At 36.7% G+C, this 24,015-nt stretch overlaps 1 protein-coding gene across 14 annotated transcripts in view; it reads left to right on the top strand.

Moving 5' to 3' along the window:
* Positions 1-24,015, top strand: part of KCNMA1 (potassium large conductance calcium-activated channel, subfamily M, alpha member 1) — a 523,274-nt gene that overhangs the window by 323,280 nt on the left and 175,979 nt on the right. For all 14 annotated transcript variants that reach the window (XM_010567822.1, XM_010567820.1, XM_010567818.1 and 11 more), the window contains exon 6: positions 22,340-22,415. In XM_010567822.1, the coding sequence (XP_010566124.1) occupies positions 22,340-22,415 (76 nt within the window). The remainder of the gene's footprint in view (positions 1-22,339; positions 22,416-24,015) is intronic.

Here is a 24,015-nt window from a genome sequence, read left to right as displayed (position 1 = left end):
AGGGCTTGTGGGTCGAGATAAGGACAGGAGAGATCACTCACCAATTACTGTCATGGGCAAAACAGACTCAGCTTGGGGAAAATTAACTCAATTTATTACCAATCAACCAGAGCAGGGTAATGAGAAATAAAACCAAATCTCAAAACACCTTCCCTCCACCCCTCCCTTCTTCCCAGGCACAACTTCAATCCTGGATTCTCTACCTACCTCCTCCAGCGGTGCAGGGGGATGGGGAATGGGAGTTACGGTCAGTTTATCACACGTTGTCTCTGCCGCTCCTTCCTCCTCAGGGGGAGGACTCATCACACTCTTCCCCTGCTCCAGCATGGGGTCCCTCCCACAGGAGGAAGTCCTCCGCAAACTTCTCCAACGTGGGCCCTTCCCACGGGCTGCAGTTCTTCACGAACTGCTCCAGCATGGGTCCCTTCCACAGGCTTCAGTCCTTCAGGCACAGACTGCTCCAGCGTGGGTCCCCCACAAGGTCACAAGTCCTGGCAGAAAACCTGTTCCATCGTCGGTTCCTCTTTCCACAGATCCGCAGGTCCTGCCGGGAGCCTGCTCCAGTGTGGGCTTCCCACAGGGTCACAGCCTCCTTCGGGCATCCACCTGCTCCAGCATGGGGTCCTCCCTGGGCTGCAGGTGGAGATCTGCTCCACTGTGGCCCTCCATGGGCTGCAGGGGAACAGCCTGCCTCACCATGGTCTTTCCTACGGGCTGCAGGGGAATCTCTGCTCTGGTTCCTGGAGCATGTCCTCCCCCTCCTTCTTCACTGACATGGGGTCTGCAGGGTTGTTTCTCTTACATGTTCTCACTCCTCTCTCCGGCTGCTGTTTCTGCGTGCCCCGCAACTTTTTTTCCTTTTTAAATTTGTTATCTCAGAGGTGCTACCACTATCACTGATTGGCTTGGCCTTGGCCGGAAGTGCGTCCGTCTTGAAGCCAGCTGGCATTGGCTCTATTGGACACAAGGGAAGCTTCCAGCAGCTTCTAACTGAAGCCACCCCTGCTACCAAAACCTTGCCACACAAACCCAATACAAGAACAAATCTTTCTGTGTGGTGATTAGCATAATTATGGAAAAGAGAGGATCTTTTTTTCCAGTCCTTGCTCAAATTCTGTCCAGGTCCTGTTACAGAATTCTCAATTAATTTTGGATGAGGCTTGTGGTCTCAGTATCAACTCCTGGTCTGAAAAGACTGTTTCCAACATCTCTGGTAGACATTCAGGTATTTTTGTGAGTCAGAGAACAAAACTGGTTTCCCCCTGTGAAAGGAGATAGATGGCTTTGGAGAAAAAGCAGTGCGTCTTATTAAGATAGTTAAGCTGATGGTGTGAATGCCTCCTGGCCATTCAGCAAGTGTGCTTCAGGATGAAGCTTTAGTTAAAAATCGGTGACATGAAAACATTTGTTTCAATACCCTGTAGGTTTTTTAACATAACCTCTACGGAACAGCTCAGCCTGAAACCATATTTGAATCCGCAGAACACTTTATTCCTTTTGGAAAACGTATTTTTTTTTAATGAAACGTAGAGCAGTACCTTAGCTATACTAACACAAAGAAGTACTTTCATAACTAATTTGTAGGGATTACCAGTGTGAGAGAGAAATTATGGGCTCCAAAACTTTATAAAAATTTACCGTCTTTCGATGCATCCACAGGTCTCAAAACTATCCCTTTCTTAGCACCTTAAATTTGCAATCATTGTCAATGATTTTGTTGGCTAAGTATTGTGCATTTCTGCCATCTGCTGGCGAAAACTTTGAATGCACATCCAAATTCTACAATATTTCTTAAGATTCTAGTGTATTTTATACAGCTTGCATTTTGTGTCATTTTACGTACATTATAAATTATATGATAGAAGCTAAATTCTGTAAAATTTCCCAGTAGAATTGTATTTTATGTATAAGTGCATATGCACTACTTTTCTGTGCAGTAACATTTCTTTGTACACTTCAAATGCCTTCAAACAGGTATCAGAATGAATTTGATGGGAATGGTTCTGAATACTCAGTCAGCTTGGTGATTTGTCAATCATATGTCATTGAATGCACTGTATCACATTTGTATTATATTAAAGACAAAAATTTTACTTTCTTCCAGATAGCTTAATCAGGTCAGTTTTCACAGAGCATGTATGTTTTTACAGGGTACGAGTTAAAAGTGATATTTCACAACAGGCTTTTGAGTTGTTACAATATTAATAGCAAAAGGTAACCTTGTGACAAATATGTCTTTGTCATAACATCCACAACGAATTCTTATGAAAGTTGTTGCATGCAATTGTGAAAATATGCTTCTCTTTCTCTCTCCTTCACTGATGAGAAGTCAAACAAGTTAGCCAAAAGACACTGGAGCAGAGGAGAAACACAATGACAGTACTAGTCTCAAGTGTCATTAGTTCCTGTCACCTAGCTGATGTTCACAGAAACTGAGTGCTTGCTTCCCTACAACTCTGAATTCAAAGTAAACTGGACAATTTAAATCATCTTCTCTTCCCAGTCTATCACTGTCTGTGAGTGTTACTTAACACTGTGTAGCAAACTGACCCTAAATTCATTCTGTTTTCTATTCTACTCTGCTTGGGAGGGGCCATAGGTAGGGGAGGTACCTTGATTTTTCCTGTGTGAATGAGTGGCAGGCTTAGCCCCAAAGTAGTATTACTCTCTGAATGTTGAGGAGCTATTGCAAGTTACTATTGTACCTGATACCAGTTATATTGCCTTAAATAAAAGTGATTCCCATTTTATCTGGCTGGCTGGCTGGACTGCTTTGACCTCTTGCATCTTTTCTCCTCCTGTCTCCTTCTGAGAAGAAAAATTTGATAGAGCAAGAATGCAGCTTTAGTAGAAAAAAAATCCAGTCTTAAGCTTATAGTTACCTATGAACAAATGCATATAGTTTATTGCCATCCTGCTTTACACATGATCCTAAGCCGTGCTTGTCACTAGCTTCTTCTCTTCATTATTAAGCATTACATCCTCTAGTATCATCGGTTAACTTTATTAGCATGGATTTTACTTTTCCTCCAGAATATTAATAGGAGTATTAAATAACTTAAGATCAGGAACACATGCCTGAGAAGACTCCCAGGGAAGACATGCCAGATTCATTTCAATGGTTCTTGGTCCATTTAATGAGTGCCATGGCAATGCTGAGTAAATTACATCAGTATTTATAGCTTTATCACTCAAATATGATATTTAATGGAAAAACCAATGGGACAGGATATTTTTCTAAAATATATAGTTAAATATAATTCTTTACCTTGACCACTTAATTACTTCATAGCAGAATTCTTTGTTTTGTCTAAGTGATTAATAGGCCTATGGTTACTTCTTTTAAACATATGGAAATAACATTAACTTTCTTAAATATTTCTGGAACTTCTATAAACTATATGTGCCAGACTCACTGAAAACCAACAGTAAGTAGACCACAGAGTGAGTTTTTAAAACTATTGGATGCAAGTTGCCCAGACGTGATGATTTAAAAATGTCTGGCTTAATGGATGTTTTTATTAGCATTCTTCTTAGTCACATTAGAAAGGCAAGTATGCCATCATTACATGATTAGCTTTTTCTCAGTTATAAAATAAAATAGATCTGGGACACTTCTGCCTTTTCTCCATTATTACTGAAATATCTACCATGCTGCTAGTAATAGAATGCTATAATTAAAATGTATTTTATTTGCAATGCATTAAGTCTGGTTTTGGTTAACATAGTTCATAAACACTTTCTTCTTTTTGATATTTGATGTTTTTAAACACAAATGATATATTACTGTTTTGGACTTCTGTTGTTTGGTTTTGGGGTTTTGTGGGGTTTTTTTTTTCTTTTTTTTTCTTTTTCTTTTTTTCCATGAACAGTAAATGTAATAGGTATTTTCATTTAAACAACCTAAATTTGAATTCCATAATCACTTTTTCCTTGTCTGCCAAGATGAAGTCATATAGACAACCCTCCCTTCAATGAAACCCTCTTAGTATTCTTTTGTGGTTACAATATTTAGAACTTCTAAAGGTATATTAATATTCTTCAGCATGTGTTTTTCAGATAGACATTTCCATGGTGTAAACCATTTATTTTTTTTTCCCCGCATGTATTATACAAAGGAACATAAGCAGCTAGACTTTACATTATCTGATATACCCAAGTTGTCTATTGTCATCATCACTTAATGTTCTATTTCATGTTTTTTCTGGGCATCGATCCATAAACGTTCATGATCATAGTCTGCCAAATTTAGTGATTCAGAAACACAGAATGTCATTTTGGAATAGATGGACTGCTAAAATTCTAAGTAGTTTATAATAACTGATTTTAAATTTTTCACTCATATTTCATACAGTCATACTCCCTCAAGGATAGTAATATAAAGTATATGGGATGTATGCTAAAAAATAAATCACTGCAATTCTTCTTAACAGCCAAACACTTTGCATTTTTTTTGTAAAGATATTATGTAATTTTCTTCTCTCCATATCCTTTCCTGTCTAATCACAACATGTTCTCAACATCCGGATATTATGTGAAAAACCACTCTAATGTTTTCTTTCAGTTTAATTACTTTATGACTGCTCTTGTGTTCTTTAATGGTTTCAGTGGTCTTTCATACTCTGTGATTAAGTCCCTTCTGCTCAAATGAAGGCTACCCAGACTGTACAATTTTGTCTTTAATAGAATGCGGAATAATGTTCTGAAAGAAGAAAGCTCTTTCCCTCAAACTGTTTAGGGAACCCATAATTCACTTATGCTGTCTTCTGGCATTTGTATTCCTTTGCATGAGGGGCATTTAAAAATGCTACTTGTAGTGTCCAAAAAGATCATTGTATTAACATTAGGTAGATGCTTTCCAAATTTTCCTGAGCTATCTATAGCATGTAAGTAACCTGTACACTTTCCTGAGTGGTAATATGAGAGATTAGGTTAATATTTTTATTTAACTAATTGTTTCTTATCTTTAAAAGTCAGCTTAAAGACCAGTTGAAAATAAAATTTCATGTCTTGGCTCCAAGATAGTATGTTAACTTGTACAGAACCTTGTAGGCATTCAATCTATTCATTATACATTATCCTGTAGTTTTTCCCCGATACCTTTTTTCACTCATTTCTTGGTAACTGTTTTGGTTTTTTTTATTAATTTGAATCTGAGTAATGTTGTTGCAGGTTGTGATCTTCTCAACTTTGATTTTTCAGTGCTTGTTGTTTACAGTATTTTATACTTTAATATAAATAATATCTGCATAAGTCCCAAACCAGAAGTCCTTATACCTAGAAGATGAGAGTTTATATTCTGGTAATTTTAACATAAGTTTTATGATTTCTGGCAACCGTTTTTTAGCTTTAGCTCATTTTGTATTTCTAAGCATCTAACTTCTGTAACACAGCTTTAAGGATCTCTTTTATCTTCTAAACCCTGGACTAAATGTACTGAGATGTCCATGTAGCTCTCATTAATTCAGCACCAGTGGTCTAGTGTGCTCTGTGGTGCATGAGGCTTGGTTTATGTGGAATTAAGAGAAGATGCATTATGAAGTTTAAGTAATTAAAAACCCCCAAACTAGCCATGTTCCTCCTGGCCTTTTTGCAAGACTGAATTAGTCATAAGCAAATCCTGTTGAGGCTGGAATTGATATAAGCTGCAAAGATAGTTGGGATTTCACTAGAAAGATTAGAAGTTAGGAATTCCATACAAGACTTTAGAAAGTTCATATAGTGGCTGTTCTTACTGAATATCAGAGAGTTCTGAATGAACTTAGGTACTCAACTGATAACGGAGGCTTATATAAACCAGATCATTCATATCCTTTCAATAATCTTTTGGCAGTTCCTTTGCTCAACTTTATATATATGAATCTAAGAAAAGTCAAGAGAGGATTTGATTTTCACTCTTCTTATAATTCCAAACTCAAAAAGGGAAACTTCATTAATACGTTTATTTAGATGAACTGCTTGACCATCACCTGATAGGCCAAAAATCCATTGGGATTAGGTAAGATTACTTCTTGTGCTTCTGTGCTTCAGATACTGATCTAAGCAAAATTCTGACCTTCCTGCTTATATGACATTTCAGAAGTAACACTTGGATGGATAATAGTTTGCAACAATGTTATATTCCACCTCAGTCTGTTCCTTAATCCACTATTCAATTTTTGCAATTGCAGTAATTTGCCATACAAAGTCAGGTGACATGTAGAGAAGGAAAATTTGGGATACAGAGATAAGTGTTCTTCCAGCTGAAGTGTTTAAGGCTTTTTATGAGGTTTTGGAGTGCAGGATATTTATACCATCTGGCAGAGTTTCATACAATATTGACTTAAGGAAGTAGTATCTTTCATAGTTTGCCACTTTTTGCCACTTGTTTCACATAATTTTTTTGAATGCCTAAGGTTCTGTAGTACTTCTGTATTTTTAGTGTCTATGCTTACATTATGCAGGGCTTATTCGTGATTCACTGCTGACCCCCAGACACTTAGCATTCATTAACTTTGTTATCGCCTTCAGCAGTGTTTAGTATCATACTATCTCAAATTCTAAATAATAAAATAAAAATAGAAACACAGCAGAGAAAATCCAGTACATAAATGGAAGGACATTTCTCTGCATCACAAAAGTGTCTCTGGAGTTATTGACTCCTCCGTAACTACTTGCACTGCAGTGGTGTACCTGACGGATTGCCAGAAAGTCTTTGCCAATAAAGCTAATGATGCTCAGAGGGCAGTATTTGCTTGTTCTTTATAAGTATATGTTTTTGGATCTTTCTGCTGGTTTTCCCAATTTATTCTGTTCAGGGAACTTTTTAATATGGAGCACTGTTAAATAAGCTGCTATTAAACTTTGGAGTGCACTTTTTTCATTTGGGCATTTAGTTTTTAATTCTTTTTGAAAAAATCAGTACATTGTGTTTGCAAATTTTATATAGGCTTATGTTAGTCACAAAACATTTTGCTCTAAATCTGTCTACTGATCTTACTTCTCTGATATGATATGTATAAAGGGATATGAAGCCAAAGAATTTGAATTTTCTTGGTATTTTAGGTTCCAACTATCTAAGGTTATCTTGTCTTCAAAACTGCACAGGCATTTGTTGGAAGTAGGCTTTCTTACAAATTCTACCTAGATGCTACTTCAGGTCAAAAGCTGAAATATTGGAAAATCAGCCAGTTTGACTTTATCAGCTCTTTTGTTTATTGCTAGTAAAAATATAGCAGATGACAGATAAAGATCAAAACCAATAATGCATCTTTTAATTTAAAAATAGTGTTTAAACTTAGAAAAATGTGGTTTTCTACGCAAGCAAAACTTTTTTTCTAAAGCCATTTTCTTGTTTCAGTTATGGGTGATTTACACAGGGAAATTATTTTGCCTTCTTTTTAAATCAGCTTCTATTAAGTAAGGCAGATGGAAGTGTGCTGTACAGGGGCAGGTCTAGTACACAGCATTTTGTTCAGCATTATCCTACAAGGAGTGCTGTTTTTATTAAATATAATAATATTGTAGCGTCACTGTGGGTGTTTAACTGAATAGAATTGGCCATGTAGTATCTTAAGTGTCAAATTCAGTTTCAAGAGGTTTTGCATTCAGGTCAGGATATCTGGAGACAATAATCTGCATAATCAAAAGGAACATGTTGTAGTCCCTCATAAGCAAAGATGATTGAGAGCAAAATGGTTTAGTCTACTGCATTATGAGATTTCTGAGGTACTAAAAACTCTCCAGTGGTTATTTCTCCATTATCACCTACTTACTCTGCTGCTCAGTATAAATTATCTATCAGCTTTATTGTCTTCCTAATTGGTGGTTATGTTTTTCTTTGATTAACCCCTTACTGTGTGGAACATTTTCCTTCAGAACTGTAGGAGTGTTTGTACAGGTGTGCTCATGCTGCACTACAGAGACAGACTGGTTCCTTTCCAACCACTGTGCATTCAGCAGTTAATGCCAGTCTCATTCATCCACACTGCAGCCCCTTGGTCGTTCAAACTGTCCTGTGCTTGAAGATTTAGAATAATTTCAGTTGATGCTAGACTTAGGAGATGTGGATGCCTACCTCCATAGCCTAGCAGAAAGGTGTTTTATTGCTAAGAGCTAGCTGTAATGTTAGTGGCCAAGTATGGCACTGACACTGTGTGCTGATGTCAGAGTGAATACTATATTCACATTATATCAGTTTGCTCACTTTTACTTAATTCTGATCTGGGATGCTTTTCTCTGAGGTAAGTCAAGTGAGTCAGTGAAGTTCAAGGATGTAATGACTTTTCCGCCTTGGGACAGAAGAAGAAATAATTACAGTGGGATAAATATAAAATTCTAATATGATTTGAATGCCTTTTACAACCTTTGTATTTATTCTTTTTTCAAAATTCAACCTTTGCGACCCTTTCCTATTCGACATCCAACTTCCATATCTATTATTGAAATTCTAAATCCTACACGGGTTCATACTAATGTTCTGTTACATAAAGGCTGCTGTAGGTAATAGATATGATGTTATTTAGAAGCTCACTTTTAAATTATGTACTTAAGTGATTAAATATGTATGTAATAAAATAAATCAAGATAATTGTTATTAAAATTTTTATTGTAGATATATAATTTTTATATAATTTAATTATTTAAAACTTAGGTACTTATTAAACCATAGTTAATGAAGTGTTTAGTAATGGCTAGGTATGTGATTATGAGAATGCTAACTCTTAAGAAAAAGTTATTTTTATAGTGGTTAGTTGGCAGGCAATATATATCATGATGGTGTGGCTGTCAATGAACATCTGAGTCTCTACATGTAAAATACTGCAAGTATAAATTCAAATGAGATGGGATAATTTGTAAAGAAAATAGTGTGATCCCAGCTTTTATTTTCTTTTAAATTCCATATTAACACTGAGTTTGGATTCTTCTGCATTGTTTCACTTCCCTTTCTATTGTGGGCAAAGCATAAAAAGCAGAAAAAAAGCAGAGACATCTAAAAAATAAAAACAAACCAAGATAGGTTCATCTGGATTCTCTCATGCTCGCTTTTACCTAGGAAATTAATCTAAAGAAAATTATATACGTTTGCATGCTGCGCAGATTGTGTAAGAAATGTGTTGCATTCAGTGGAAAATAACATGATACATAGATTTGGAGGAACAGCATCTTCTAGGAAAACATTAGACACCTACTTTTCTAGGCAGTGGTTCTAATCTACTCTGATAGTGCACAGAAATTTTCCTTATGTGTTCTTAGTGATTTGGTAACATTGGCCTATTAATGCAAGCATTTGTGTGCACTTGAAACTCCCTGAGAATTTGCTTCTCAATAGGCAGATCACAGACAAATTTTCTGTCTAACATGAATTTGAAGAGAGGAATTTTAAATGCTACTCCCTTTACTGGATTTATTCTTGATTCAGCCTTAGTGCTGAATTGACACTTGCAGTTCTCAGACTTTGTATTTAAACATGATACAATACTGAACAGGTAAAGACTATTTTTTTAGTACTGGCATGGGGTGAAATAAAGGATACTGATAAGTGGTGTATGGACCTACATGACAGCCTTGTTTTAAAAAAGCAGTTAAAACACCATAATCTTCAATTTCTATGAAATTTTATGCCTAAATTCTTAATCCAACAGCTGGTATGAAATACTCTGTTTGTTGTTATTACAATATAAATTTACACCATGTGCACAGAGTCATTCTCTACACTGAGTAAAGGGGCATCACTTCTCTTGGGCAGGCATAAATATTTTATGAAGTTTGGCACCATTCTGGTCAGAAAATGTTTTTTTTTTTTATTTTTTTTTTTTTTGCACTTGGATCATAATCACATATAGAATTTTGTGGTGTATCATTTTCATAACTGGTTTTTCATAATTAATATATGTATCTGCTCATATCCATTATTTAAATATTTTCTTTGTGCAATTCAAAGGCTAAAGAAGGTTCAATGGCTAGGATGCTTTATATCATACCAGTTGATTAGAACTGAAACATTTGACTCCTTTTCAAGTTATGGCCCGTGCCTTGTGACTCACAGCAGCAAAGACAGTCAGAGCTGCAAGTCTTTTTTTAAACCACCGTCCTGCAGCATGAGTCAGGCTTTAGATCTGGCCTTTGTCCTTCCTTTGTCTTTGTTCTTATCATTTGTCCTGCCCCATGGTTACAGTCTGTGATTATAGCATATTCCTGATTTGACTGCAATTTGTTCCTCATGAATGCCAGGGAAAATTATACAAGATGCTAACTTCATTCTTCAGGAAGTGAAACTACTTTACACTGAGTTGTAAAGGGCACTTTAAAAAACAAACCCCAAGTTTCCAACCTTCAGTGCCACCTCTCTGCAAGGTTAGCTTGCTGAGGTGTAACCTCTTATTTCAAGGGTCATCTTGATTTTAGTAGCATCATCAGTGAAGTGTCCAATTAATTTATTCTCCAAAAATCAAAGAATTAAAAAGACATATTTTGCATCCTTTTTGAATGTGGACTTCGGTATCTAGAAAGGATTACACAACTGTATGATAAAAAAAAAAAGAAAAATGAGATGAATAAATTCCTTTTCTCCCTAGCTCTTTTTTTCCATAAGGTAAGTATGAATATTCTTTATTCTTCCCTTCATGCTTTCAGCCTTTCGTTAAAAATGGCACCACTATCAGTTTGGTGGGATAATACTTCCTTTATAAAATATGATGCTTACAAGATAATACACTCTGATTTTATGTAGAGATCTGCTATTCATTCGTTACTGGGTATATCTCTGCTTGTCTTACATTGCCTGAAGTGGTATAAAGCAGAAAGTTAGTATTTACATATCTAGTGACTGTTTTTGTTATTGCTTCTGTAAAGCTTTCTGAAAATGTTTTAATATCTTAAGACTTTGAGACTGGGAGATAAAAAGCTAAATAATGCAACTACACGTATTTCTTCAGGAACTCAAGTTTGGGTTGTAAATTGACCTTCTAAATCATTTAGTGAGATTAATGAGCAGTAAGTGCTTGGCAGAACTAACATTAGATTGTTATGTTTTTGTCATAACCCATAGACAATGCTTCAAAGCTGTACCAAAAAGTAGTTGCTGGCCAACCTGTATAGTTTTTGTATTCGGACACACCAGGGTTTTTTTTTTTTCTATGAATAATACTTTTACCCTTTTTGAAATAGGACCAATGAAAATTTTATGGGCCATTTCTTGTAGAACTATGGCTTTTACACTGTAGTTTCAGAAGTAGCAACCTGAGAGGAAAGATGACGTGGAACATTCTGCATTGCCTTACTGTAAAATAAATTAAAAAGTAATTTTCAAGGAGAGAATGGTCACTGGATATAACAAAGTTATTTTTCTCTGCAGCGGGTTTCTCCTTGGCAGGTTTCCTTGTGTTTTAAGTTTTTTCTAGATTGTGGTTTTGGGCACAATTGTAAGCAGATAGTATCCTACAAAAGCACAGCAAATCAGTCATCCCTGTCTAACCTGTGCTTCAGAGAGCAATAATTTGATACCCACTTCTACCCAATACATTGGTTGTCTATGCCAAAGATCTATTCTTCCCTTGCCCTCTTGCAAGATGATACAGCAAGCACCTAGTTCCTGCATAGCCAAAGGTAAAGCGGAGCTCAGCTGCTGAGAAGTCTTGCTTTCTTCTTCTGCATATTTGAGATTAATAGTTTCACATTTGGATGGAACTTGAAAGCAAGTTAACATTTAATTGTAGCAATGCTTCCACAAGTGCATCAGTCCATTTTTATGGCAAGTTCAGGGAGGGTCATTGAGTGATATGCTCCAGGGATAGGCTTCTGTTGAAAATATGGAAAACTTCAGTTGTAGCATACTTTAAGTAGCTTGGGGTCATTGAAGGTACAATAGGTTTTAACAAGTCATCCTAGAGCTCTTTAGAACAGAATGGATATTAATTAGTTTGGAGTAAATACTTCAGAGCAGACTGCACGCATCTCCAGTGTTTCTGATAACACAGAGTTTAGGAGTTTTAAGTCTACCTCAGACCAGGAGACTGTCAGTTCTGTCCCTCACAGGGGTAGGAAAAAGTACAGGAACACTGGGAACAGTGCTATTTTCCTAATGGCATCATCTTCATCTGCTTAATTGGACTTCAGACTTTCACTCAGATGCTCATCTGAGCTAGAAAACGGGATATCTAAAAGGTAGTTTTCTTGACAACTGAAGAAAAAAATAATATAACCTATAGAGAACAATTTTCTGTAATCTGATTTTATATATAATATGAAAAATTTGGCCAAGTAATAGATAATGTAGATGGTAAAGAACTGTACTCTCACTGAAAACAGTAAGCCCTCATGAGTAATCAGGTTGTAGAACAAAATGCTAAAAAACATTCCATTGGAAAGCAGAAACATCTGCACGGGAAAGTACTACAAACATCTTTGTGTGGCTCTGTGATGCTGCACAGTGCTTCTCAGCACAATATGTCATCATCTTGCTGCTGCTGGAATTTAGATTCATATTTGTTTAACTTGTGGTACAGGTTTATTTTAGATTTATTTCCAGTTTTTGTCATTTAATTCATGTTTTCAGATTTTTATGTATGCAACAGATTTAGCAGAGCACTGACAGAAAAAGAGAGAAAAACTGATAAAAATCTGGCTATGCCAAGGAGCTGAGAGAGCTAAAGGAATACTGTCAAATTACTAAAACCAAAATATAGGTTATGTAAACTAAACAGCTTGGCTCTTGCTATTTATTACTTGGCTACTGTTTTCCTTTAGAGATGTTCCAGTCTTGCAAGGTGAAATGGTTTCTACACCCAAACATTTGCTGTACTAAGTACAAAGTACATTAATGATACGTTTAAAATTGGATAATACCAATATTATAATATTATTCAAGATTAAATACAAAAAGAAAGATAGTGTGCCTTATATAGTAAAAAGTAAGTAGGACGTTCTTTCAGTTTGAGCCGTACAAGATGTGATTAGTAACACAGGTAAGTATTACCTTGTTCAAATCTTTCCAATTTGAGAGGAATGATTCAAGTGCTCACAGGTATATTATTTATATGTCTGCATGCATATGTAAAGAATCAAAAACTATTCCCACTAGACTTAGTGGAACTTTACTATTATGACCAGTGGGAACTTGACCAGGTTGTTTGTAAGAACATAGTGTATAGGTTACAAAGTAAAGGAGTCACAGAAGTGGTTTGCCTCTGGTTCACTCTCTGCATATTACTTGGCAATTTGAAATTTGTATGTACTGTTCTCCCCATTTCTATATTTGGCATTGTCACCCTTTAATAACTTTTCCAAAATGCTTTAAGATCCTGTACATTTCCTATAAGCACATGGTGCAGTCTATTTTTGTGTCTGCTTTGCATTGTACTCCAGATGGCATTGATCTATTTTTGGCATATACATCTTTGTGGCTCCTCTGGGGACAAAAAATAGGAATGATAAGCATATTCCTCGAAATGAAGATAGCTTTTTCAAGATGAAGTTTGTATGTTATGCTCAAAGCAGGAAAGTTGACTATCGTATATCATGGAAAGTAGTATCTCACATTTACATTTTATTTTAAAGAGCTTTTTCTAATTGAATGAGATGGTAGCTGACTGAACAAAAATCCAGTCTTATGAGTAATCACAGAGCGAGTCTGCTTGAGAGAACTAATGCACTCTATTCTTTGTGCTTTTGCTTGATGGCTAAATTGCCTTTTTCTTTTTTTTTCCTTCAGTAATATAGCTGTCATTAACTGGGATTAGATGAAGGGTTGTGTTTGTCTGGTTTTTTTTATTTCATCTGGGATAAATCCTGTAAGAGTTGACTGATTACGTGACGTCTGCCTTCTGCATACTAGCTTCAGCTGGAAGACAGATATGCAAAGTTGCCAAAGAAAATAATACACACTAAACAATTCCCTTTATGTAAATGAACTAAAAGAACTAAACTCTTTATAAGAGTACGTGTTCATTCCAAGTGATCAGCATCACGTTTTGGGTTTTGGATCAATGGGTGTGGTTCTTTGGTGTATCTGAAAGAAGCTTATGTGGTAATATCCAGATAGAAGATGGCTTTTAAGCTCTAATACATCATGGATCAGAGAAGCATCTGCACTGCCTGCCTGCTTCTGTGATTTGTTTTGTCCATCCAGTCTGTGATACTCTTAGTCTGTTTTGTGAGGCTGAGTTTTGTATTTGAATTAATTGTTTGTTTCATGCTAACAGAAATGGACTAGATTATACTGAATTCTCTTTTGGTAACAATATGTAAAGGGGAACTTTGCATTATCCTGTGTCCAGTTAAATAAATCTGCTTCCAAAGAGTTCTGTTAAAGGAAGAACTCTGAACTGTCTCTCCGTGTTGATACTGAATTAGCAAAAAAGAAAGGTAAATATATGACTAACTTCACCATTAGTGGATGCTGTGACTGAAGACTGGACCCCAATACTTATGTGCAGTGCTCCTGAAGCTGAAGATACACAGTCATGATTTCCAGCAAGATTTTAGTCTACCACAACACTTCTGGGGGCACGCATACAGAAACTTATAAAAGTACTAGACGGCGTAAAAAATCTCTTGGAGAATTGTTCCAAAATGGATATCGTGTCAAAGCTGGACATAATATCCCTGAAAAGGAAGAACAACATACTTTTCGAAACTCTCTGGTGTCTTGTTATAGGGTCGGCTCATACTGGGGTAAGGTCTGACTCTAAAATTTTCTTCAGAGCTGTAGTTTGTGTTTCTGTCTCTGGTGCTAGTGTTGTTCTCTTCTAAAAAGACATTATATTTAATTTTTCAACTTCAAAATAACACTGCAGTATTTCAGTTTCTTTCTAGGAAAAATTCCTTCCCAAACACACATGCTTTAATGTGCTCATATCTCCCTCATCAAAGGGGTTCAGTGTTCACCTAGAATCAAGTAATCCACTCTTTACTGAAGGATGGAATGTAGAATTCTGCAGTGGTGGAGTTATTAAGAAATTATTTTTAAAACTGCTGTCATTATCTTAACAGGTGTAAAAGTAAGTTAAAGACATGCAGCAGAGAGATTTATTGACAAGTCTTTGATACAACATTGTTTGAAAGCAATTACTATACAACCTATGTAGATTCTGAACTTGATGGAGTTTCACTGTTCTGGTTCATAGGGTATTGATTTTTTTCATGCTGTGGGCTGTTTTCCCTGCTTGTACACTTGCATAACAGAGGCAGGGAAATGCATCAAAATATTTTGGCTGTGTTGCTTCCAAGGAATAGCAGATTCTTTTCCTCCCATGCTATTTCTTCTTGTCTTGTTCTTTGAGCTTTCATTTTCAAACCTATATACAGAGCATGGAATCTGAGGTTGCTCTGCTGTGCTGTGTGAAGGCATTCAGGATAGGATTATTTTGCATCCTAAAAATTACCCCTCCATTATATGTGTCTCAGAAAAAGTTCTGATTTCCTAAATATAGATTCTGGTTTGTTCAGTTTTCAGTAAACCATACAATCTTAATGAAATTCAGGGTAGAAGTAGCCATTGATAGGTTTGATGAAGATACCATTCTGATGAATGGGTGAATGGTTTGTCAGGAATTCAAATGGTATATAGAATCTCTGTGTATTGAATCCTTATACCAATATTTTGTATATGCTATTGTCAATAAGCAAGAAAAAGCAATATATGGCAATAAGAAAGGGATTATGTGTCTCATTGATGAGAAATAATGTAATGCTTGATGCTGTTCTGGTAGATTGACCTCTCATGTTGAATGAAGAAACATCCTAATTCCTGTTTCTGTTTTTTAGAATCTTGCTAAAGACACACAAGTTTAGTTGTGATTTCCTTCTCTTCCTCTTTATAGATTTAAAATCATAAATTTCCTTTTTTTGGGGGTTTGTAACCCATGGGTAATCCTGATTGCTGCTGTGTATTAATCCAGTGGAAAGCATCAGTTCAGCAGAGAGACTGCAAGACTGTCTGACAGGCAGGAAAATACCATATTTCAGCACCTGTAAGACTTCAAAGTCAAATAAAGCTTAAAATAATGTTGTTTGTTTTGCTGTAAACTTTATAGAGAAAATAATTTTCTCCTGTAATTGCATTACTACTGGCACATAGTTTATTGGTCATGTTTATATCACTGTTCTGGTCTAAAGCATCCGTTTTACTGGGTCATTAGTAAAGAGTCAGAAAGTGATAGCTGGAGAGTATTTGCACCTCACCTCACAGAACTGAACAAGTATGTAGTGAAATGAATAAAAATACTCCTGTTGTATTTGAGATCTAGCCCAGTATTTTAACATAGTATATTGTTACCTATTGCACATATCATTGATTTCTGTAATATTTTACACTGATTTCAGGTTTTTGGGTGGTATTTGGCCTCTCTTAGTGACCCTTCAAAATTGGCCTGGAAGATGTGTGTAATTTTTCTATCTAAATTCAGTGTATAGAAGAATATCAGGAGGGGTAGGCATTTGCTCTCTGGGAGTCAGGTGTGGTTCTTGTGGTCTTTTTTGTTGGGTTTTTGTTTTACAGGTTCCAGGTTGAACACTCAGAATCTGAAATAAAATTAAACCACACGTGTTATCTAGGAAATTACCTAGTAAAAATAACAGAACATATTACACACATATTTTACATTTTGAGTATACTTTGAAGATGGTCTGTTAGCTGTACAGGCAACACAGGTAGCTAAAGAAATATTTTCACAGTAAGAAAATAAACCTGTGGTATACACAGAGGTTCATTTGAATCATCATACCTACGACTCGAATTATTTTACTAGAGGCAGAAACTATTGACTAAAATACTTTGTCTCATATTGTTAAAGGAATCTGGTTTGATAATCATAAAAGTTTTTTCTGGTCTAGAAATCTATGAATGTCTTAGCTTTATCCTGGGCATTGCAGCTGAAATAAACTCCAGCTCAGAAGCATAGTTTGGTCATCCATTTAGAAGCAGAAGACTGACAAACTGAAGAAGCACTTCATTTTATCTGTATATTTTTCCTGTGATTAGATAGATTTTCTAGGTAAATTAAATCTTTTTATACTTATTTTTTCTATAAATTTTAGTGTAGAATATTATATCTTATTCCAGTCAGATCCCCTAAGAAAATTCTGATATAAAACCTCTTGCCACGAAGAAGGTAAGTGACATGATGGAGCCAAAACAGCAAGTACTTCCTGAGCATTCCATTCAGCAGTTTGCAATTAACTTTAGCAGGCAGGATCCTATGAAGTGTGGAAAATTAGAATAGACTTTACTGTAATACATAAGAAGCCTACCCTATCTCAAGTATTGATTGTATCATTTAAATGTAAAACAGTTTTGTAGTTACTTCATATTAAAAGAAATTATTCTTCCCCACATGTATAAAATACATTCCCAAATATTTCTAAGGAAAGAGAGATGTACACATTCATATATGTAGCTGAGATATCTTGGGGAAAATGGGAATTTTTGTTAGTGGTCCTATTATAGAATTTTGCTTACTGTTCTTGATACATAAAAAAACATCAAAAATTTCTATTCTTGGTGAGTTGGTGGGTCTGAAAGAGATAACAGCTGTGAGTCAAATTTGATTTGAAAATGGGGAGAGCATAGCATGGGGTATTTTGTTACTGTTTACATGTGATTAGTTTTCAGAGACAGGCTATTTTTTTACAGACATTTTGTGTCAATAATTACCCTTGAGTTAAATCCATCAAAATCTTTTCTATTTAACTTGTTTTAATTTTGATCTTATGTGGATTCATAGTAAGCTACCTACTGAATAATTTAGGCCATTTTCAGTTTTACAACAGTGTCATTGCAAGAAGGTTATTGCTGTGAGGATTGCTGTGTCATCAGTTTACGGATGCATGTATGATAGCAAGCACACTTCTGCATGTCATTAATACCAGTACCAGAATGAAGTGCTATTTGGACTTTTCCTCTGGGAATTATTCAGTTGATTCCTCATCCCCTTGCTAAGTTCAAGGTGATATAAATAATCATACATTTAGGGGCAAACTCATTTCATCTGAGTTTTATGCTTACAATTTATTCTCAGCAGCAGCTTTTTGTAGTCTATTTGAAGAATAAGGCTGAAACCTCTGAATTACCTGCAGTCTTTCAAAATGCACATAATTTACTAGAGGGTCAAGTAGTCAATGCTATTAAATGTTTTAGAGTGCCAAACAGATTCGTTCAAAGACAGCACGTCTTATCTCTTTTACAGTCAAGCTTTAGAAACAACTGTTCAAGAATGGGAATTCTCCTTTCTCCCTTGTTTCAGTTCAGCTAGTATTAGTGGATGCTGCCAACAGACGACACAAAGTCTTTGCATGGTATAAGCTACCAGGAAGGTATGCATACTGGTGCATTGTACAGTGTAATTTGTCCCTACTATGTAGAGTTGTTTTGGCTGACCGACTCATTGTGTTAATAGTGTTAATGGGGAGTAAACACTGCAGGTGTAGTGGGTTTCACTTGCAAACACTGAACGAACTGATGGTTGTATGCTCAGCCCCTGAGAGCAAGATACTGTGAGTACCTGGAAACAAGGTTACTCAAACCTACCAGCTGCAGCCCTGACATTGTCCAGTCCTTTTATGTGTTTTGTTCAGATCACTTTTCAGATTTCTTTTTTACACTATTCTGGAATACCCATCTCTTTGCAGTCAGGTGAAGTCCCTAGTGACTGGAAAAAGGCAAACATTGCACCCATTTTTAAAAAGGGTAGAAAGGAGGACCCTGGGAACTAGCGATCTGTCAGCCTCATCTCTGTGCCTGGGAAGATCATGGAACAGATCCTCCTAGCAGCTACGCTAGGGCACACGGAGGACAGGGAGGTGATTCAAGACAGCCAGCGTGGCTGCACCAAGGGCAAGTCCTGCCTGACCAATGTAGCGGCCTTCTATGATGGAGTGACTACATCAGTGGACAAGGGAAGAGCTATGGATGTTGTCTATCTGGACTTCTGTAAGGCTTTTGACATGGTCCCCCACAACATCCTTGTCTCTAAATTGGAAAGATATGGGTTTGATGGGTGGACTGTTTGGTGGATGAGGACATGGTTGGATGGTTGCATCCAGAGGATAGTGGTCAACAGCTCAATGTCCAGATGGAGATCGGTGACAAGTGATGTCCCCCAGGGGTCAATATTGGGACAAGTACTGTTTAATGTCTTCATCAACAACATAGACAGTGGGATCGAGTGCACCCTCAGCAAGTTTGCAGATGACTCCAAGCTGAGTGGTGCGGTTGGCATGCCTTAGGGACCGGGTGCCATCCAGAGGGGCCTGGACAGGCTCAAGAAGTGGGCCCATGTGAACCTCATGAGGTTCAACAAGGCCAAGTGCAAGGTCCTGCACCTGGGTCAGGGCAACCCCAGGTATCAAGACAGGCTGGGGGATGAAGGGATTGAGAGCTGCCCTGCCAAGAAGGACTTAGGGATACTGGTGAATGAAAAGCTGGATGTGAGCTGGCAATGTGAGCTCGCAGCCCAGAAAGCCAACCGTATCCTGGGCTGCATCAAAAGAAGCATGGCCAGCAGGTCGGGGGAGGTGATTCTGCCCCTCTGCTCTTCTGAGACCTTACCTGGAGTACTGCATCCAGCTCTGGAGTCCTGAGCACAGGAAAGACATGGACCTGTTGGAGCAGGTCCAGAGAAGGGCCACAAAAATGATCAGAGGGATGCAACACCTCTCCTGTGAAGACAGTCTGAGAGAATTGGGGTTGTTTAGCCTGGAGAAGAGAAGGCTCCAGGGAGACCTTATTGCAACCTTTCAGTACTTAAAGGGGGCCTATAAGAAAGATGGGGACAAGTTCTTTAGTAGGACCTGTTGCAATAGGACGAGGGACAATGGTTTTAAAGTAAAAAAAGGGTAGACTTAGACTAGATATAAGGAAGAAATTTTCTATATTGAGCATGGTGAAACAGTGGAACAGGTTGCCCAGAGAAATGGTAGATGTGCCATCTCTGGAAACATTCAAGGTCAGGTTGGACGGGGCTCTAAGCAACCTGAATCTAGTTGAAGACATCCCTGCTCAGTGCAGGGGGGTTGGACTAGATTACCTTTAAAGGCCCCTTCCAACCCAAACTATTCTGTGATTCTATGAAAATCATATAAAATGGCATGCATATGGGAATCTAATAATGGATCTGTTTGGGTCTTGAAAAGCGTAGAATACTGGAAAGAATTCATTTGCTATCATGATAAGGAAAACTGTGATTTTAATTTCATTTTTATCTTCTTATTTGAACCACACAAAGCAGGTAATACACAGGTTTCTGAAGGTCAAAATTTGATCCTTTCTGTGTCATAATTCCTTCAGCTATAAAACACAGCCCCACAAGTAATGTCCTAGACAAGATACAGAAGTTACAAGGTGATTGTAACCTTTTACAATTACAGGCCAGTTCTATTTGTAGTTCAAGTAAACGTAAACTCTCCACTTTTTTTTTTTTTTTCTTAATTCTATTCTCTGAAGGGAAATCTTTAAATAGTGTAGGCTGTAGCAAATGCAGTACTTAATAATGATTTTTCTTCTTTCACAAAAAATACATTGAAGCCATAATCTTTTTGTTCTATTATTTGATGTCTCAGCAACTGAAATACATCTAAGATTGTAAGAATTTGGAGATAGAGGTTTTGTTGCTAACTTTGATGTTTCTCAGGCTTCTTTTTGAAACATTGCAATGGGTAACTTGGGCACCTCATTAACTTCAGATGCAATGCAAAGCAATTGAACAGAAGGCTTTTTCCTCCACCAGCCATTTTTCAAAAAGTTCTTAGGGAGTGAAGTGAGGGAGGTAGCTGGATGGAACAGAGATGAGAAAGTTTAGGGTCCTTTCCATCCCTGTCCAGCCACACCTCTTTGGACAGGAGTAGCAGAAGGACATGTCTCTCACGGTTTTCAGCACTATGATCCAAAATGATCATCCTCTAACTGCAAACAGATCTGAAGTTTATAATTATTAAGCAACATTTTATTGCTTTTCATCTAGATCCCCAAACCCAGTTTTCCAGTTGTGATTAATCTTCAGAGTTCCCTACAGTCAGTAATTAAAAAGAAAATTTATATCCATGTAATAGACAGGAGTGATTTTCTACTTTATTCAGGGTACTTATGAGCCTTATTAAGGCTACTTATGAGCCTTAGCAAGAGCAAAAATTTTATTTAACAACTTTCCAAGAATACTGTGGAAATAAAGCCTTGATTTAAACACATCTCGCCACATGCATCTTGGCTCTTGAGGGGAACCTGTCAACTCCACTGAGATGATGAAAGTTGTGACCAGGTTTATATGTTTGCCAGATCCAGTCTTTCCTTAAGTTTCTAGAAATAAAATGTGGTTTATAGCACTGGAATTGGGTAAAACAAATGTCAATAAAGAGGATATAGGAGAAGAAGCTGGCCTGGACCTAACTGTTACAGTTGCAATACCACGTTACACAACTTTTATATAACTCCTGGCTGTACTGTCCAATAAAAATTATCCTCAAAGCCTTATTTTAATTTTATGAGCTGTGCATGTGTATAATACACAGTGTACTTTTATTCATATGCCAAATATCTGCAGCCAAATTATTTACTATCAGCATAAGTCTCTTTTAATAATTTAAGCCTTTAATCTTCTATAGTATTTTCTCTTGCGCACACTCTCTCCGTGTATGTCTCGCTGGCTTTGTAGTTGTCTGGGAATTGCTGTTCATGCAACCTGATTTCAACACAAAAATGTTATTTCATTGTAAAACCAGTTACTTCTTTAATAGCCAAAGTGCAATCTATTCTTATAGTCTGATAGAAAGAATTATAGTATATTTGTCATTTTTAAGAGTGAATGTGTTGTTTCTCTGTTCTCCTGCTTGGGTTTTTTGAAATTAGGGTAGAGATTGGGAGCATTATTACAATAAAAGATTTTACGTCATTAAGACTTACCAATTTAATCAGGCATATACACAGTCTACTTCATCCAGGTTATCAGATCTCTTGCCCATAATCTCTTATTTTTCACTAAGCAATGTGGGAGCTGGGACGACTGAGGAGTTTCAGATCTGTGTGTGTCTTTGTCAGCCTGGAAGAGAAGGACATGTGCACTAGAACTACCAACAGAACCTCAGTGAGGTTTTTTCCCCCTAGCTTTCAGCCTGTATGTCTCCTCCCATGGCTTCCTACATAAACTAAGGCTTTCTGGTAGGATACTTCAGTTATTAAGGAAATAAGTTTAAAACCATTTGAAAAAAACTGGTAAGGACCTTGGAATCTTTAAATATGGAAGAACATTTCAAAGGTATTTGACATTTTGCATGCTACCTGTGTTGATTTAATTGATCGCTGTCATTGTAAGTGAAATGTTGTTATAATCTGAATTATTCTTTACTAGAGCTTTTTTTTTCTTTACTGCAGGCTTAAGGTTTCTAAGAGCCCTTAGACTGATACAGTTTTCAGAAATTTTGCAGTTTCTGAATATCCTTAAAACAAGGTAAGAATTTTTCTTACATACTGAGTTAGTTGCATTGGTGACAGAACATAAATGGCTTAGGTTTGTGGTCCTAGTAATATATGATTTTCTTTTCTGGAAAAAAACACTTGTTATCTGTTCTTTAAACCTTTTTCTGCTGATGAATGATTTATTGGTGTCAGCATCTTTTGCTATGTGATCAGTAGATTTTACTTGATGTGTTGTTACATTTGAAATATCTGGGCAAGTCTGTGCTGATAAATTAAAAGCAGAATGAATTACAGAGCTCTGCACTGATTAAACATTGCTGCTTTCCACCTAATCAGTCCATATTCTGCTGCCTTGGAAAAACAGAAATCAAAATTAATTCAACAGAAGACAGTTAAAAAGTATTTTGAGAAATAATCATTGTGGCTCTATTTCAGTTTTTTTGAACTGAGCATCCTTCTGCACATCAAAAATATATTAAAAATTAATTTTACACTGAGCTATCTTTATATTGTGTTCATTGTCATTAGCATTTATTTCAAAGAACAATTAAAATACTCCAAGTAACCGTCTGGCTTTCACTGATTCTTTGGGCTATTAATACGTGAAAGTTGTGCAGAAGCAGCACAACTTTGAACAAAAGATCACTAAATAAAAATGAAAGGAACCTTCCCATGCCTTGCAGTTGAAGACACATTGCCTTTCATCATTCCCTAAAATGCCCCAGGTGAAGTATTGGACCCAGCTTCCAATACTTACTGTAAACTCAGTTCCATTCTGAAATCCTATGCTCTCTCCACCTGTTGATGATGCATGTGTGAGGGCTTTTATATGCAAGTAACTCCATTTACTTGCTATGTTCATTGGTAGAGATGGCGAAATAGATTCTTGAGATTTGTACATGCTCATGGTAAACAGCTGTTTCTTCAACTCTTAACCTTGAAACTATTCTCTTTGCTGTAAAACTCTTGCACTACCTGTCTTTAGCTGTGTGACTGTAAGGAATTCAGTTCTTGTCAAATAAAGAAATGAAAGAATGTGCAGTGAAGATGTAGTCCAGTAGCTTAGAATACTACCAGTATGGTAAAGGAGAGTAATTTGTGCAGGGGCTTAGAATATCCAATGATTTTGCATTTAACACACAGAACAACCTCACCAAAAGAAATGGCAGTCAATAGAGAAGCCCCATAAACTCAAAGGATTTTGGATAAAGGCTAAAAGCCCCTTCAGGAGTGGTGGATTTGTAAACTTCCAGATCCATAAGTGAAGAAATACTGCATTAATCACATTCAGTGAATTCAGAGCTGGTTATTCAAGATTGACCTGTTCGTTTAAATAGCATTTCTCTGGTACAAAATTTACTGTTAGATTAGATATCATCATCTCTGTGATTATTTATATGAATGTCCAAATATCTGTAAACCTCAAATGTTGATTGTTAGAAAGCCTGTAAAGCAAAGCTTTCTTACATGACTGTTTCAGTTTACTCAACTGGTTAATCCCCAGCAGTTCATCAATAACACCATTTATTTAATTTAAAAGCTGCCAGTGTCTCAAAACAATTTTTTCCATCTCCCTGTTCCTGGTTCTTCAATAGAAAGACATGTCTGCTCTCTTTTGTATCTTACTTAAT

Source organism: Haliaeetus leucocephalus, unplaced genomic scaffold (genome assembly GCF_000737465.1).
Source record: "Haliaeetus leucocephalus isolate CR32 unplaced genomic scaffold, Haliaeetus_leucocephalus-4.0 Scaffold229, whole genome shotgun sequence".
In the NCBI taxonomy this organism is placed as follows: Eukaryota; Metazoa; Chordata; class Aves; order Accipitriformes; family Accipitridae; genus Haliaeetus; species Haliaeetus leucocephalus.
The sequence above is the reverse complement of the archived record's forward strand: the minus strand, read 5'-3'. Positions and strand labels throughout refer to the sequence as shown.